Source organism: Fundulus heteroclitus, chromosome 18 (assembly GCF_011125445.2).
Source record: "Fundulus heteroclitus isolate FHET01 chromosome 18, MU-UCD_Fhet_4.1, whole genome shotgun sequence".
NCBI lineage: Eukaryota > Metazoa > Chordata > Actinopteri > Cyprinodontiformes > Fundulidae > Fundulus > Fundulus heteroclitus.
Window position 1 is genome coordinate 3,253,793 of NC_046378.1, and position 14,044 is coordinate 3,267,836.

The window sequence follows — 14,044 nt, forward strand, 5'->3', positions numbered from 1 at the left end:
AACAACCCTGGGTTTGCCCAAACAATTCAAGTGATTACACCCTTTACACTGACGTTCACCATAAAAGTTAAACCCTACCGGACGACTCTGCAGTCTATAGTGATACACTTGGCATTGAACCAGCAGCCATATGCGAGAGACCTGAGCCTTGCAATCTGCTATAACACGGGTTATTAGTAATAGGTCAGTTTATGAAGCTGCTGAAGAACTGTTAGATTATCAGGTAGCAGCAAGTTACGAGCTAAATTCTCAACCCATCAGATCACTGCCTCACTGCAGAGATCAGAAGATCAGAAATCAAAACATTTTATTAAAACTTTCTCTGCTGAGCCAGGAAGTCTTTTAGAAAGAAATGCTAATATAGAAATGATACAGCTGAGGGCATATTGGAGAAGTGATGTTGGAGCCTAACGGCACAAAGTTCTCATGCAGAAACTCTGAGGACAAAATATTAGTAGAAAAAAAAAGGAGATTCATGAACAGCAGTAATGAGTTAATCAAGTGGAGCATGAGTGTACATTGTTTACCATGGAAGTTTAAATTAATATTTGAACAATAATACATAAAAAAAAAAGGAAATAATGCATTGTGGAAAATTAAAGGGATTTGAAAACATTTGCAGGACCCTTCTCATCAGCAGTCATTCAATGATGAGAGTGATGTGTTGATAAGGATCACAGGTACTGTACTTCATGTAGCTACAAGCTTTTAAACCAGAGATTCTACACGTTTACTCAATCTGCTTCTGCAGTTCGGGGAGACGACAACATATCAAGTGTTGTTGTCCATCTGGGATTGTATTCATCTTTGTTTTAAGACACGTTGACAAGTTTCATTTTATTAGAAATGAAGAGCTGATTGTGTTGCACTGGATTCCCTCACAGATAATCAGGCCCACACCTACCTGACATATTGGAGCCCGCCATGATGCCGGTGCAGCCGTTGAACATCACAGCGAACACAGTGGCGAAGGACATCATCTTCCCCGTGGTGTAGTCTGAGGTGTAGCCAGCTACAAGAACCAAGAACAGTGAGTCACGGCGGTTCTACGTTGATCACCGCCATCATCAGGCAGTTTCATTTAGTCTGGTGGCAGAAACTGCTCTACAAATCAATCCTTATCTCTAAAAGCCTCTGAACAAATAACCCTCTTCATTCTTTGCTGTAGAGTACAGGATCGGCAACCAAGCTTTTAATGGTAAAAAATTAGATTTCACGCCCGTAGGCTAAAAGAGAACGCCAGTCTGTTCTCTTCCTTTAATGTGTGAACAAATGTTTTGATACTTTTGGTCACCCTGATAAGGTTTATAACGTGCATAACGACTAAGATATTAGCTCACACAGCCCTTTGTGTGCATTTTAGATTTGTTTTTAATCATTATTGAGATCTTTAGCTTGGTATTTAGCTAAAACTGGTTTTTCACTGAACTCACGGGTTCAGCTGAACGGCAGGTAAATCTTCCAATGCTCACTCAAACCATGACATAAAACGTTCATGGCCATACATCGCCTGTGTAAGCACCTAGTCAAATAAATCAGGATTATTCTGAGTGTGTGTGTAAATAGTTTTCACGAGTGCAGGCCTGAGTTACAAGCAATTAGCTCAGTAATCATGTGCTTGAAAATAAATCCCTGCATGCTGAGACTGTTTATTTTGTGCGAATTCAAGGAACATGCACGGGAGTCAGAAATGTTATTCTCCTCCAGCTAGTGTAGGAGAAGCAGCATGCGCTCCTCTTTCCCTGGTCAGCGGGTGGTAAACCAGGCGAGGGACCACGTCTGCACAAAGTCAGTTAACCGCCTATGCAACCCAGAATTTTCGTTGCTCCTTGTTCCTGCTCTCCTCAAAATAAATATACAATACACATCCCCAAAAATCTTTTAATGACTTGAAAATGACACCAGATTGAATGGTGCAGGTAGACCTCATTAAGATGAAAACCGCAGGAAACGCCTTTGGAGGATGTCTGAGGAGAACCAGAATCACTAATCGGTGCGTCTCATGGTCATATGTGCCGCCACCGATCAGGTGTCAGTATTAGGAAAACTCCTACTTGGCATCTGTAAACCCACAGCTGAGCCGACAGTCTGAGACGTCAGGGAGTTACTGTGTGAGCGCTCTCACTTCCTTTTTTCCCCTTTCACAATAACTTCTGCCAAAACATGCCATTATGGCAGACTTTGAACAAATACAGATATAATCCATGAGATCATGAAAATGAATTACTACTTTGAGACGCACCAAGAATGACACATCGCAGTGACAGCCGAACACTTTGGTGTAAAAGCTGTCACTGCAGGAAGACGACTCAGCCGTTAACATTATCAGAGAAGGCATAAGAGACTCCTATTAACAGCTAGTAATGCTAACCATGCTAATCAATAGTACTAAAAAATGTCATTTTGTCTTTTTTTTTTTTTAAATTGTAGGGAAATCTTGTCTAATTACAGAGCTGTGTCACATACATGCGCGCCGGGTTAATTTAAAATATATATTTAGCATTTTACTATAAACAATTTATCATAAGGAAAGTTTAATTCTAGGTTAATCTGCACAGTGAACCAAAAATAATTTGTAAAATACTCCATATCGGCAAAAATCCCTATCAGCAAGTCAAGCTTTATAAAATTCTCTGACAGGTGAGTCTCTAGCGATAACATAGCCGATAAAAACCTCTGGCTTACGCTTGGAAATGTTCAGTCTGTTTAAATGTTACAAACTGGTTCAGCAGGTTCTTGATTGGCCTGAGATGTATTGACACTGTCTCTCATACGCTAATGTCTATCTGCACTCTTTCAGTTTGTTTGGACATCCATGCAAAGTGCAGTTTTTTAACTTTTCACTTGTCACTAATGACTACTTGCACACTTTTTAGCTCTCAGAGAGCATCTGGCACATTCATGCAGTTGCACTTTAGTTTACATTGTTCCATAAACTGCGTAAACTGCGTTTATTTTTTGTCAGATAAGGACTGTTCGAACGCTGGTAGGTTTTTAGGAAGTGTTGTCGTTGTATTCAACCTTTATTTTTATCTGAACATGCGTTGTCTATTAACAACTTCACAGTATTTGTTCTCTTCAAATGAGTCTCTCTTCTGCTGTACAGCATAACTTTAAATTTAGCTCTTTTCTTCCCCATATTGTGTTTTTTTTTTTCATTTCTGAGGGTTTCATTCAGCTCATTCTTCGTTCTTCCTTCGGATGTCTTTGATTTGTGTCTGTGTGTTATATGTGAACTCTGAGCCGGTATCTCAACAAAAATGCCATTATGGTTACGTAACGACAATAAAGATTCTTGAGTCTCTTCAGGTGTCAGCTTCCTTAGCAAAGACTTGGTGTGAGCATTCTACACAAGGCTTTCTATACCAACCATTCCTCCATCTTACCATACAGATTTCCCAGCAGCGTTTCCAGCTTAAATCCGGTAAAATTGGCTGTGGTGGGAAGCACAGGGCCCGTTCCGTTGGGCGGGTTGGAGGAACTGGGGCTCGGCAACGTGATCGGTTTAGGCCCCACAACAAAGAAGCTTATGAAGATCATGATCAGGACGAAGATGACCACCAGGAAGATGATGAAAGTAGCCTTGGCGTAGATGTGGGCCCCCACCAGGCACACCAGGAGGCACACCAAGGCGACCCCGGTGGCGTACAGCAGGGACCACCAGTAACCTGACGGTAGAACCTGGTGTGCACTGGGAACCACGTTTGGATCTAAAATAAATTGTAAGAGGAAACTGTATTACAAAGAATCCATTATATTTCCATAACAACCTTAGAAAGACAATGGTATAACAGGAAGTGACTGAGATGGGTTCAGCCTGATGCTTCCTACAACCTTCCTATCGAACCAGAACCTGTTTTTTCTTTGTAGAACCAACCTTTGCTGCCCCGTGGTCTTTTGAGGTATGTTTCTATCAGCCTCGCACACTTGGCTCAGTCAAGTTGGATGGAGAGTCTCTGTGAATGTTTTTTTTCTTTTTTCCCCCTCCTTTTTTTCCTTTTTTTCCCTCCCCCTTTTTTTGTCAATTTCTAAAGTTTTGCAAGATATTCTACACTGGATTTAGGTCTGGACTTTTGACTGGGCCTGTTTAGGGTAGTTGCGAAGCTAAAAAGTTAAGTTCCGCGCCAGTCTTAGCCTCTTGCAGGCCGTCCTTCAGGATTCTTCTGTGTTTAGCTTCATTCATCTTCCTATCGACATTGACAACCATATCAGGACAATATGGAGCCAATTGCAATAATAAAACTATAATTTCCCTCCACGCTTTTCTTTCTACATGATATTGGGCGTAACATCTCAGCCACCAAAGAGTTACATCATGTTTGGGCATCAATGGTAGTTAAGAGTACATACCGTTCATGTATATTAGTGATACATGGGGTAAGCTGGCACATGTACGTTCATATTCTACAAATACAGCATCAAATATGTCCTTTGAGATTGGGATGTTGCACACACTGATTAACGAGCACTACCATATTGAGAAAAGCTCCATTTTGGTCCAAAACCTTCTCCCTGACCTGTCTGTGGTTTTCTGTAGTCTCCATGATGCAGTTTGTTTACTAATGTTCTATGAAAAACTTGTGAGGCCTTCATAGAACAGCTGCTTTGAGAGTATTTGTACAAACATGCATTTGTGCCATACTACTATTTGCTAATTTGGTTATTTTGTAAGGCAACAGTTTGCCCTCAATTGTTCTTATGGTTATCAAAGTAAAGTGGGCATAAAACGTGACCAAGCCACACCTTTCAGATTTATATTTGTAAAAAAATAAATAAAACTATAAAATCCATGTAAACCTTCCACTTGACATTTGTGCTTGTGACCTCACTAAATATGGAAAAATTTCTTTAGGACGTTGGATTGCCAAACACATAAAAACAACCACCGAGTTCATTCATTAAGAAATCCTGTTTACCTTCTGGTATTCCAAAAGTGCTCACAATGGCTTCAACCAGACCCAGCACATAGAGGGCGCTGCCACACACGTTAGCCAGGAAGAACATGAGGCCGATGCTGCCACCGAACTCCGGACCCAGTGCTCGGCTGATCATGTCTGTGCATCAAGTTAGGGCAAAAGCACATTCATACACTCCTTATACATTGTGATGGAGGAGTTTGCATTTTCCACAGCTTTTCATTTGTGGCCTACTGATAAATGCATGGACTGAAATGAGATATGTGCCTTGCTTAGTCTGAAGGGGAAAGCTTGGCTCCCATATGACTTAAAGCAGGAAAGCTATTGGTCAACTTTTGAAGCCTTAACCGGATCCAAACAGACCACTTTGGTTACTTCTGAACTGAAATGTAAAGTTAGTTCTTGTATTTTGATATTTTGCAAAGCCTAAATTTCTGATGTAAACAAACCCCAAATAATCCACGACTTTTATATCAAGCCATGTCCTTCCTTACCTGACTCCGCCAGATAGATTTGCTCCGCATATCCATCTGGAAACCTTCCGTTGAAGTAATTTTGGGAAGGGGCGAAAATACTGGTTAGCTGATTGGCCTATGTTGGTGATAGACGGGCCAAATGAACCAATCAGATTCGTCGTCGTTCGTAACAGAGCGACGACGAAAACACAACCACAAGCCAAGCTACTCTTGCTGCTGCAGGTAAAGGCTCGTTAGCTCAGCAAAGAAATACTCTGTAATTCCGATAAAACTTGCTCGATAGCCACGCTAACGCTAGTTTCATCGGCTGAAGCCGCCATGCTGTTAAGACTGAACTGACGCGCTTCCCGTTGCCTCACACCTCAACCCGCCTCAAAGCCAACGCTGATTGGACGTTCGTTTGGTGAACGGCTCCAAATTTTCTTCAACGGAGAGTATCCAGACTGATCTGCGAGTGAAACCTTGAAAGCTCGCGAGATCAGGATGGTCTCACGAGGCTATGTCCTTCCTGCCCTTGATTTTATTCGGATGCAAGTTAAAAGTCTAATGTTGACTTTCAGTTTCCCACAGAAAGGAAAGAAGGCAACAGATTATTTCCACCCAACCATAAAGCAGCTGCAGATAAAACTGTTACTCAAACAGAATGTGTAAATTAAATTCTATAAAGAATTCATAAATGCTGCAAATGACCCAAGTTTAAAGCTGCGGGAATGTAACCTTTAGAGAAATGTATTTTTTACATATTTGTTAAAACTGTCACCATGTCCTAAAATATGAGACAGGTAAACAACAAACAACAAATAACAGGTAAATCAAGCTCCTCTGGCTCCTCCCAGTGGTCCTACTGCCATTTGCAAAAATTCACCGCTTCCGGTCAGAAACAACCAATCAGAGCCGGGAGGAATGCCTGGCTCTGATTGGTTGTTAGCTTGTCAATCACTCTTGTGTACACCCTACTCACGCACCCTCTCCCACACAGTACTACCATAATTAAAGCTCAAGATTTCGGGTGGGCTGCAGCTGTGGAGAAATAGAGGAAAAACAACCTGCTTTATAAGAAAACTGAATTTCTGGAGTGGCACCTGTTTAGAAAACAGAGACGTGTAAACATTAGCCTCTTTTCCACACTGCAAAAAAGGGAACTAAAAGTAAGTACAATTTTCTTGAAATGAGTGTATTTTGTCGTTGATTCAAGCAGATAAATAAGATGATCCGTCAATAGAATGAGTGTTTTTACCCCCAAAATAATACTGAAATAAGATTATGGGGATGAGCTGTTCCTATTTTAAGTGCAAAAATCTTATTCCATTGGCAGATGATCTCATTTACTAGCTCAAATCAAGGGGAATAAAATAAGTAAAGTTTCAAGAAAATTTTACTTATTTTTAGTTCCCCTTTTGCAGTGCACCGCCGCGGTTTTGCTGGGCCGTAGCACCCTGCGGCTCATTGCGAGCAATTCGGCAACAGTTTGTTTCAAGGCCAGCCCGGGTTTCTCCAGCCCTGCTCAGGAGCAGGGTCAAACTGAGTTAACTCAAGCGGTGTGTTGATGTGAAAACACAGCTTCTCACTGATTGGCCAAGAAGGTTTTTCTCCAAAAGTTCAGAAAAACAGAAGAGCGACATTAATATTAGGGACCACCATGAACACAGTGGGTCAAACCAAAATATAATTGTATATACAATAGTGAACCACCCCTGAATGGAAAAAAAAAAAAGACACTTCAGCTTTCTATACGCAGAAGCGCAGTATCCGATCTGTGGATTTACCGAGGCTTACACTCATTTTACACACATTGAAAGCTGAAACATTTTGCCTCTGAAGCTGTCCATCCATCCACCGGCTGAGAGCAGCTGTCAGTCACGGAGTCCCTGCTCCTTTGACCAAAGATCCCTCAGTATAAGTAAGCAAAACCCAACCTAGAAAAGTAACTTCACTTTGGTTGAAAATCTTTTGCTTTATTAATGTATTTGAGTAGTCGATGGAAATGGGGCTATCGGAGCAGCACGGCGGGCTCCACTGTGGGGGAGGAGCTGTGGAGGACGGGCTGCAGCGCAGCAGAGAACCAGGGGGAGGGACCCGGAAGGTGTACTTGTTCAAATTTGTGGTGTTTCTGAATAACATCAGAAATGATTTATGCCTGACTTCTGCAGCAGCCGCTGAAAATACTCTGTGACTGAAAAGCAATCAATCAATCAAAACAAACGCATCCTTCCTGTTTTTGTTTTTGCCAGCTCAGTAAATCACCCTCAGCTGAAGGCGTCATGCTGTTTGTGCAAAGAAACTTAAAGCAAACCCGACATAAATATCATTTATCCTTTTCTTGTGGTTGGAAATGTAGATAATGATTAACTTAACCTTGACTGGGTGTGACAGACAGCACTGGATTGAAACGAAGGCCGATTTTCTCTGTACCATGTCTATAGACAGCGATAATGGCCTTACACTGACTGTCACATGCAGACGGTCATATGATTGTGTCTGTTTGTGTGAACAGGATACAATAGGCTCCCCCGGCATCCAGCGCTCCATTGGTGGAGATGGCGCACACCGACAGCACGGTCATGGAGATAATGAAGTAGGCCACCAGAAACATGACGATGCTTTGGTACAATCCAGCGTGTCCCACCACAAACCCTGGAGAAAAACAAGAACAAGGACAAGCACATTAGAGGGAGAGCTTGGTGCTCGGGTGGAAGCAGAACCCTAAGCGGGGAAACTGCAGCGGAGCGGAAACAGACTCAGTAAAAGCGTTCCTGGTAAGAGCCAGCATGCGGGAAGACCTGGGTTCTTTGAGGCGTCATGAAACTACGATTAGCCAATAGAATCACTGGGATCCCATGAAATCTCTTTGTTTAACAAATGTTAGGACAGGGCTTTTTTTTTTTTTGTCTCTAGCTGACGTTTCTAACGATCCTTGAAGAATAAAAAAAAAAGAGGAAACACACATTGTGGAAATACACAAAGTTGCACTGTGGACCACTGACTCGCCACAATATGGCAGTTTCTGGTAAAGTGAAACTGGATTAAACCGTAGTACAAACACGTCATCAATGGGAGCTATTTGGAAATGAAAACAATTCTCGGAGAGGTGGAAGCTGACCAACGGTCACACGTACAGCTTCTGTTTCAGCTGACTTCAGCTATTTTGGATATACTTCTTTGTTTTTTCTCCGGAAAGCCCTGGTTATAGGACATTACCGCAGGAAAGTGAACGTTGTGTCCTTGTGAGATATGGGTTCATACCACAGCTGACCAGACAGACGCATGGTCAAAACAAGCTGCTAGTTGCCGATCAAAGATAAATGCGTATGGTTCAGAGCCTCAGTGAAATACGGGGGCCATAATAGAATAGAAACCTCCTTAATTGTCCTTCAGTGGGGAGATTCAGGTGTTCCACCACCCAGGTGTGGTCCACAAAAACATCAGCTGCACTGTGTGAAAGCAAGATGGAAGCAACGACATGATGACACGTCTAAAAATGAATGTAAAAATAGGAAAAACTCTGGAGTGAGAAGGAGTCACTGAAACGCGGCAGGAGTAAAGGAAAAAAAAAGGCTAATTTGTGTTTGCACGCAGTTTGAAGCGACTGATATGACACAAAGCCTGATAAGATTCACAGCGCTGCTCTACTATGGACAAATTTTCCGACACGGAAAAGTACAAGACGGGCCAGGTTGACTTACGGTGATTAGCATCCTCTGATCACTCAAGTGTTTTAGCTTATCTCTGTTCCGATTGATTTGGAGTGTAGTTCAGTCAAAAAAAACAGACATCCTTGTTATCCTGTCCACAGATGATCAGTCGGAACTTTCCATTAGACCGAAGGTTTACACATTTACAGTCAGTCTGGTGCAAAGGCTTCAGGCCTTTATAAACGGCTTACTCGTCTGTTTTATTCATTTCAACCCAATTTATTTATTTCAGTATCCCAGCAAAAACATGCAAATATCATCAGCTGATGTAGTTTTACGATGTTTCTTTAAGAATGTGAACAAATATCAGTTTCAGTGCTTTGCTGGGCATCTACCTTGTTCAACCTCATTTTGAGGATTCCCAAAGTCCATAGAGTAGTGAAACAGTCCTTTTTTTAGGCATTTGAAATGCCGAGGTTCAGTCGGTGAGTCAAAAAACAAAATATAGATGGATGATCACAGTATGGATAGGGCGGATCAAAGCGTGGCAGTTAAATTCAAAGCAAATCAGCACATTTAGTCATGCTCAATTGTTTCCTACGCAGTCTTCAAAATCTCAATCTGAAGCAGGATTGGTTCAAACAGAGTTTGTACAAGTTAGAGGGTTAGTTCAGATGTTTCTGTAGGGGTTCTGTGAAGTTGTCATCGGTAACGGTTCCCCTGACCTCTTTTAGGAGCTGTCATTTTAAGCTCAGTTGAGAAAAGCCAGGGATCAAAGCACCCGCATGCAGTGGTAGTATATTCTGGTCAGGACAAGAAGAGTCAAACTGTTAAATTTACAGTAGTTTCACATCCGCACTGAAACCACTCTCAGTTCCTGTGCATTCTTACACGTTGAGCAGAGAGGACGATGTCTAAAGTCTCGAGCCCTCAGCTTGGTGAGCTCATGTGAGTCTGTGCATTTGTGTGTGTGGCGAGTGTCCACGGCTCAGCAGCTGACAGCTCACGAGACTCCTGGGAGGGCGACTGGGAGGGAGACTGGGGACTGGGGACGGAGGTGAGGATAGTGAAAGAGAGTTAGAAAAAAATTTTTTGGCAGGACATAGAAAAAGAAAAAAACAGAAAGAAAAGCGGAACCGCAGAGTGAGTAGGGAAGACGAAGTTCTGCACATTCAGCTGTGGTCTCTGTGGCAGCATGTTTTTCATGAACTTCGATCATTCTTACTTTAGTTGTGTTACTGAGAAAAGAGAACCTTTACCCCACTGATTACAATCAGATCCGTGAATGCTTCATCCCTGTACTAGATCCTAGTACAGGGATGGTAACAACCCTGTTTTGTTTTTTTTTTAAACCTGATGGTAACAACCAGTCATAAGGAGGTTATTAAGAAGAGTAGCAGCTCATAGTCTAAGCAGAATGCCAAGACAGTATGGGTTCGCTGCTGAATCCTCAGCAAGCCTTAATAAAAGCTGTAATTTAAAGGGACGGCTCAGACACTAGGAATAAGAGACTGTTGTGTCATTTATCATTATTGGGGAAGAAAAAATATTTAGTGGTGAGAATTCTGTTAACTTAAATTGATGACGTGTGCAAAGCCTTAACATCTGGTATTACGGTCTGTCTTGTTAGTTTTGCTTTTTAACTTTTTTCCCACTGCTGGATTTCGTGAGATCAGCAATAAATGTTGAGTTTACTTTTCAAAATATGATTGAATCAAATGATTATGCACCAATTTGGAGCACAGCAGCAAAAACGAATGGAGTTGTTTTAGACTAAGTACACCATGAGGATTCGTTCTTGTAGGAATGTGATCATTTTTTAAACGCAATTTTCACTATTGACGTCATCGGAATGGATAGAATATAATTGTATAAGTCAAATTTTGAGTGAGACGACACATATCCCTAATAGACAAGATATAAGTGCACAATAATTAGAGAAATATTTAGTTTCATGTTAAAGCTGGAAAAAAATAACTTTTGTTGGGACATTTGCTCACCAGCTCCGTCTATTTAAACAGAGAAATCTGTTCAGCGGTTTTAAATGTTGACAAATACTTTGTGTAAATCCGCGTCTTTGACAAGGGGGACCCGGGTTCGAATCCCGGTCGCGTCAAGAAGAGCAACCGGCACAAAAAAAAAAAACTCTGCCAAGTCTGTGTGCAAGTTTTAGCGACAAGCTGTGAATAAGGGAGCAGCTGAAAGAACTCGCACACAGACACTGGTTTTGTTAAGCGGACTTCATAAAAGCGCAACCCATTCTTGACTTCCAACTACTAACAACCTCAGAAGCAGTGACATGTCTACATTGTGAATTTGGTGCGTTGTAGTTGTACAGCGAGGTGCAGAGATTTCTGCCGCCGCTCACCTATCCTGAGGAAGAGCACCACGCTGAACATGGACAGCAGGGTGGGGACGACCACCCCGAAGAACACCGACAGCTTCTTGGGCTGCTGCTGCGGGGACGACCTGCGCCGCGGGCTGTCCGGCAGCTGCTCCGGGGCCTGGCTGGCCGCAGCACCCCGCGGCTCGGACTCATTGACGCTGGAGAGGAGGCGGTAGTTCAGGAGAGGAGTCCGCTCCGTCATGGTGAACAAAAAACCAAAGCTTTAAAAAAAACTGAGTCTAAAGAAAAGTCGGTGTATTTTTGTCAGGACACCTCAGAGTTTGCAAATAAATGCTTGGGGTGATGTAGAAGTGACGCGCCTTGATTTGTCAGCCACTTCAGACGTAACTTGTGTAACTACATAGCAAACCAGACAAATGCACCGGTCATAAACAAGTAAAAAAAAAAACAAAAAAAAAACTACGTGTCTACCCTACACACTGATGAACGCGCTGCCATCGCTTCTCAATAATGCGTTAAATAAAATCCCCGGCAGGCTAGATGCATGTGGCCATTGTGGTTCGGTGTTATTTCTCTGATTATGCGGAATAGAAGATCATGTGACGCAGCGACGTCGGGCGCGTGCCTCTGTCGAGAGAGCATCCGGTGTGCTCTTTCACGATAAAAGCATCTGCGCTTTAGTGAACCTTTTCTGAGACGTATCAATGTATCAATGAAAATAAAGCAAAAGAAAAACAAAAGATTGCTTTAGTCATACAGCTATCAGGCATAACGTTATTTCCGCCAAGGGGAAGGGAAGCCTGTAACACGGATCCTTTCTTTAACCTGGCATCGGATAGAGTTAGATACATTAAGCGCCAAGTGAACATCCGGTCCTTAGAGTTGATCTGTTGGGAGCAGGAAACATGGGCAAGAATAAAGATTTCTTGCCCCAAACAATTTTGTCTTGAAAGGGCAAATTTGTTTTTGCCCTTTTTATTTTTATTTTTACGTTGCACGAGTGCCTGAGTATATGTGCATCCCTTACCCTGGGAAAACATGTCAATGAGATTCATTGTGAGACGAAGGTAGACTGGTAGAGGGAATGTGTGATACATCTTCTGTCCCCCAGATGGATTCCTCACCAAATTCCAACGCACAGTTGCAACCACTAAACTACAAAGTGCTCAAGGCCTGTGCATATCCTCTAATGAACAAAGTAATTTCCTGTCTATCCAAGGGTTGCTAGAAAACAATGTCATTATGCTCTTTCGGTCCTGGTTAGGGAGCTCTTACAGCTTAGTATGATTTATGCAGGACTATTTCTTGCGCAGTGTCCGACAGTTAATGTGTTGTTGATATCATTGCCAAAAATTTAATTTCCTCTTTTCCACAGGCGCAGACATCCCAGGAATTCCGCACTTGAATTGGCCGTGGAATATCAAAAGTCCTGGACAGAAAAAATATGGCTGTTACTCTTGCAACCTTGAGAAAAAAATAGTAATTCTCAGTTCTTGCAGAGTATATACAGACCCATTAAAATATTCCAAAAATGTCTGGCTGCTGAGAACGAAAAGGAAGCAATGTAAAAAAATAAATAAATAAAAGTGTTGTGTAAAAGTTCCCAACATTTAGGAAATGTTACACATATTCAAACTTAAAGCCATACATTTCCCCGACATGTCAATTTAAACTCTCATTTGTGTTATGGTTCTGCAAAAGGATCCTTTTATAGGATCCCTTGAAGCCTGTGATTTAGACCATAAATTCAGAATGAAATCAAACCAATGTTTGTATTTGAAAGATCAATAAATTGGAATTTTAGGCAAAGTTATGATTAGATTAAATTAGGATGTCCCCCAGTTTAGCTTCATGTCAGTGTAGATGTTACCTGAGCATTGTTGCTAATGTTGCTGACGTTCACCTTTAACAATATCTCCTAATGACTGTGGCCTCTTTCACAGTGAGCCCTGTCAACAAGCAACAACGCTTCAACAATGGTTTGTGAAGCACAACAACTACTGTGAGCTGTTGACCTGGCCTCCAGATTCCTAAAATCACAGAGGCCCAACCTTCCCGGACCTGAATGATCAGCTGCCAACATACAAAAGCACAGCTCCAGGGGCCACGCGCTTCGGCAGGTTCAGGAAAAGGAAACCCACCCGGTAGTCACAATCTTATGCCTGATCGGTGCATCTGGCTTTATTTATTTATAATACGTTCATACGGTAAGCAATGATTTCATAAAACTTTGCAAAAGGACCAATTAAATATCTAGAATATGAGCTAGCCATGGTTATATTTTATTTTCATGAAACCCACTTCCGGTTTTTCTCTATCTGATGTGTCCAACTTCCAACTTTACTTTCATTCTTGTCACTCGGGTTTTCCTGAAATTTCCTGCCTCCACATTTTCGGCCTGTTGCTTTCGGTCACGTGATGCACTCAGCTGGTCCAATAGGAGGGCTGCACTGCTCCTCGTACCTGCTGACATGATGTTTTTTTTTGTACACGTCCAAATAAAAGTTGTCATACGCTTCTCTGTTTCGTTTTTAAGACTTTTATTTTGAAGGGGGGAAAAACCGCCCGTTCTCACTGGCTGGATTAAAAGTGATGATCCAAGTGATACAGAACAGCACATAATAGGATGATGGTCAATCTCCGGTTCAAATAGTTCAAAGTCCTATTCAGTGA

The 14,044-nt window shown here is 42.0% G+C and overlaps 1 protein-coding gene across 1 annotated transcript in view; it reads right to left on the bottom strand.

Annotated features, from left to right (window-relative positions):
* The window catches only part of zgc:153039 (uncharacterized protein LOC767698 homolog), an 80,735-nt gene extending 68,779 nt beyond the window's left edge, over positions 1–11,956 (bottom strand). Inside the window, exons 1-5 of the mRNA XM_036149938.1 lie at positions 11,393–11,956; positions 7,892–8,026; positions 4,917–5,054; positions 3,387–3,710; positions 905–1,012 (exon numbers count right to left, since the gene is read on the bottom strand). Coding sequence (XP_036005831.1) covers positions 905–1,012; positions 3,387–3,710; positions 4,917–5,054; positions 7,892–8,026; positions 11,393–11,612 — 925 coding nt within the window. The 5' untranslated portion in view covers positions 11,613–11,956. The remainder of the gene's footprint in view (positions 1–904; positions 1,013–3,386; positions 3,711–4,916; positions 5,055–7,891; positions 8,027–11,392) is intronic.
* Between the last annotated feature and the right edge of the window lie 2,088 nt (positions 11,957–14,044).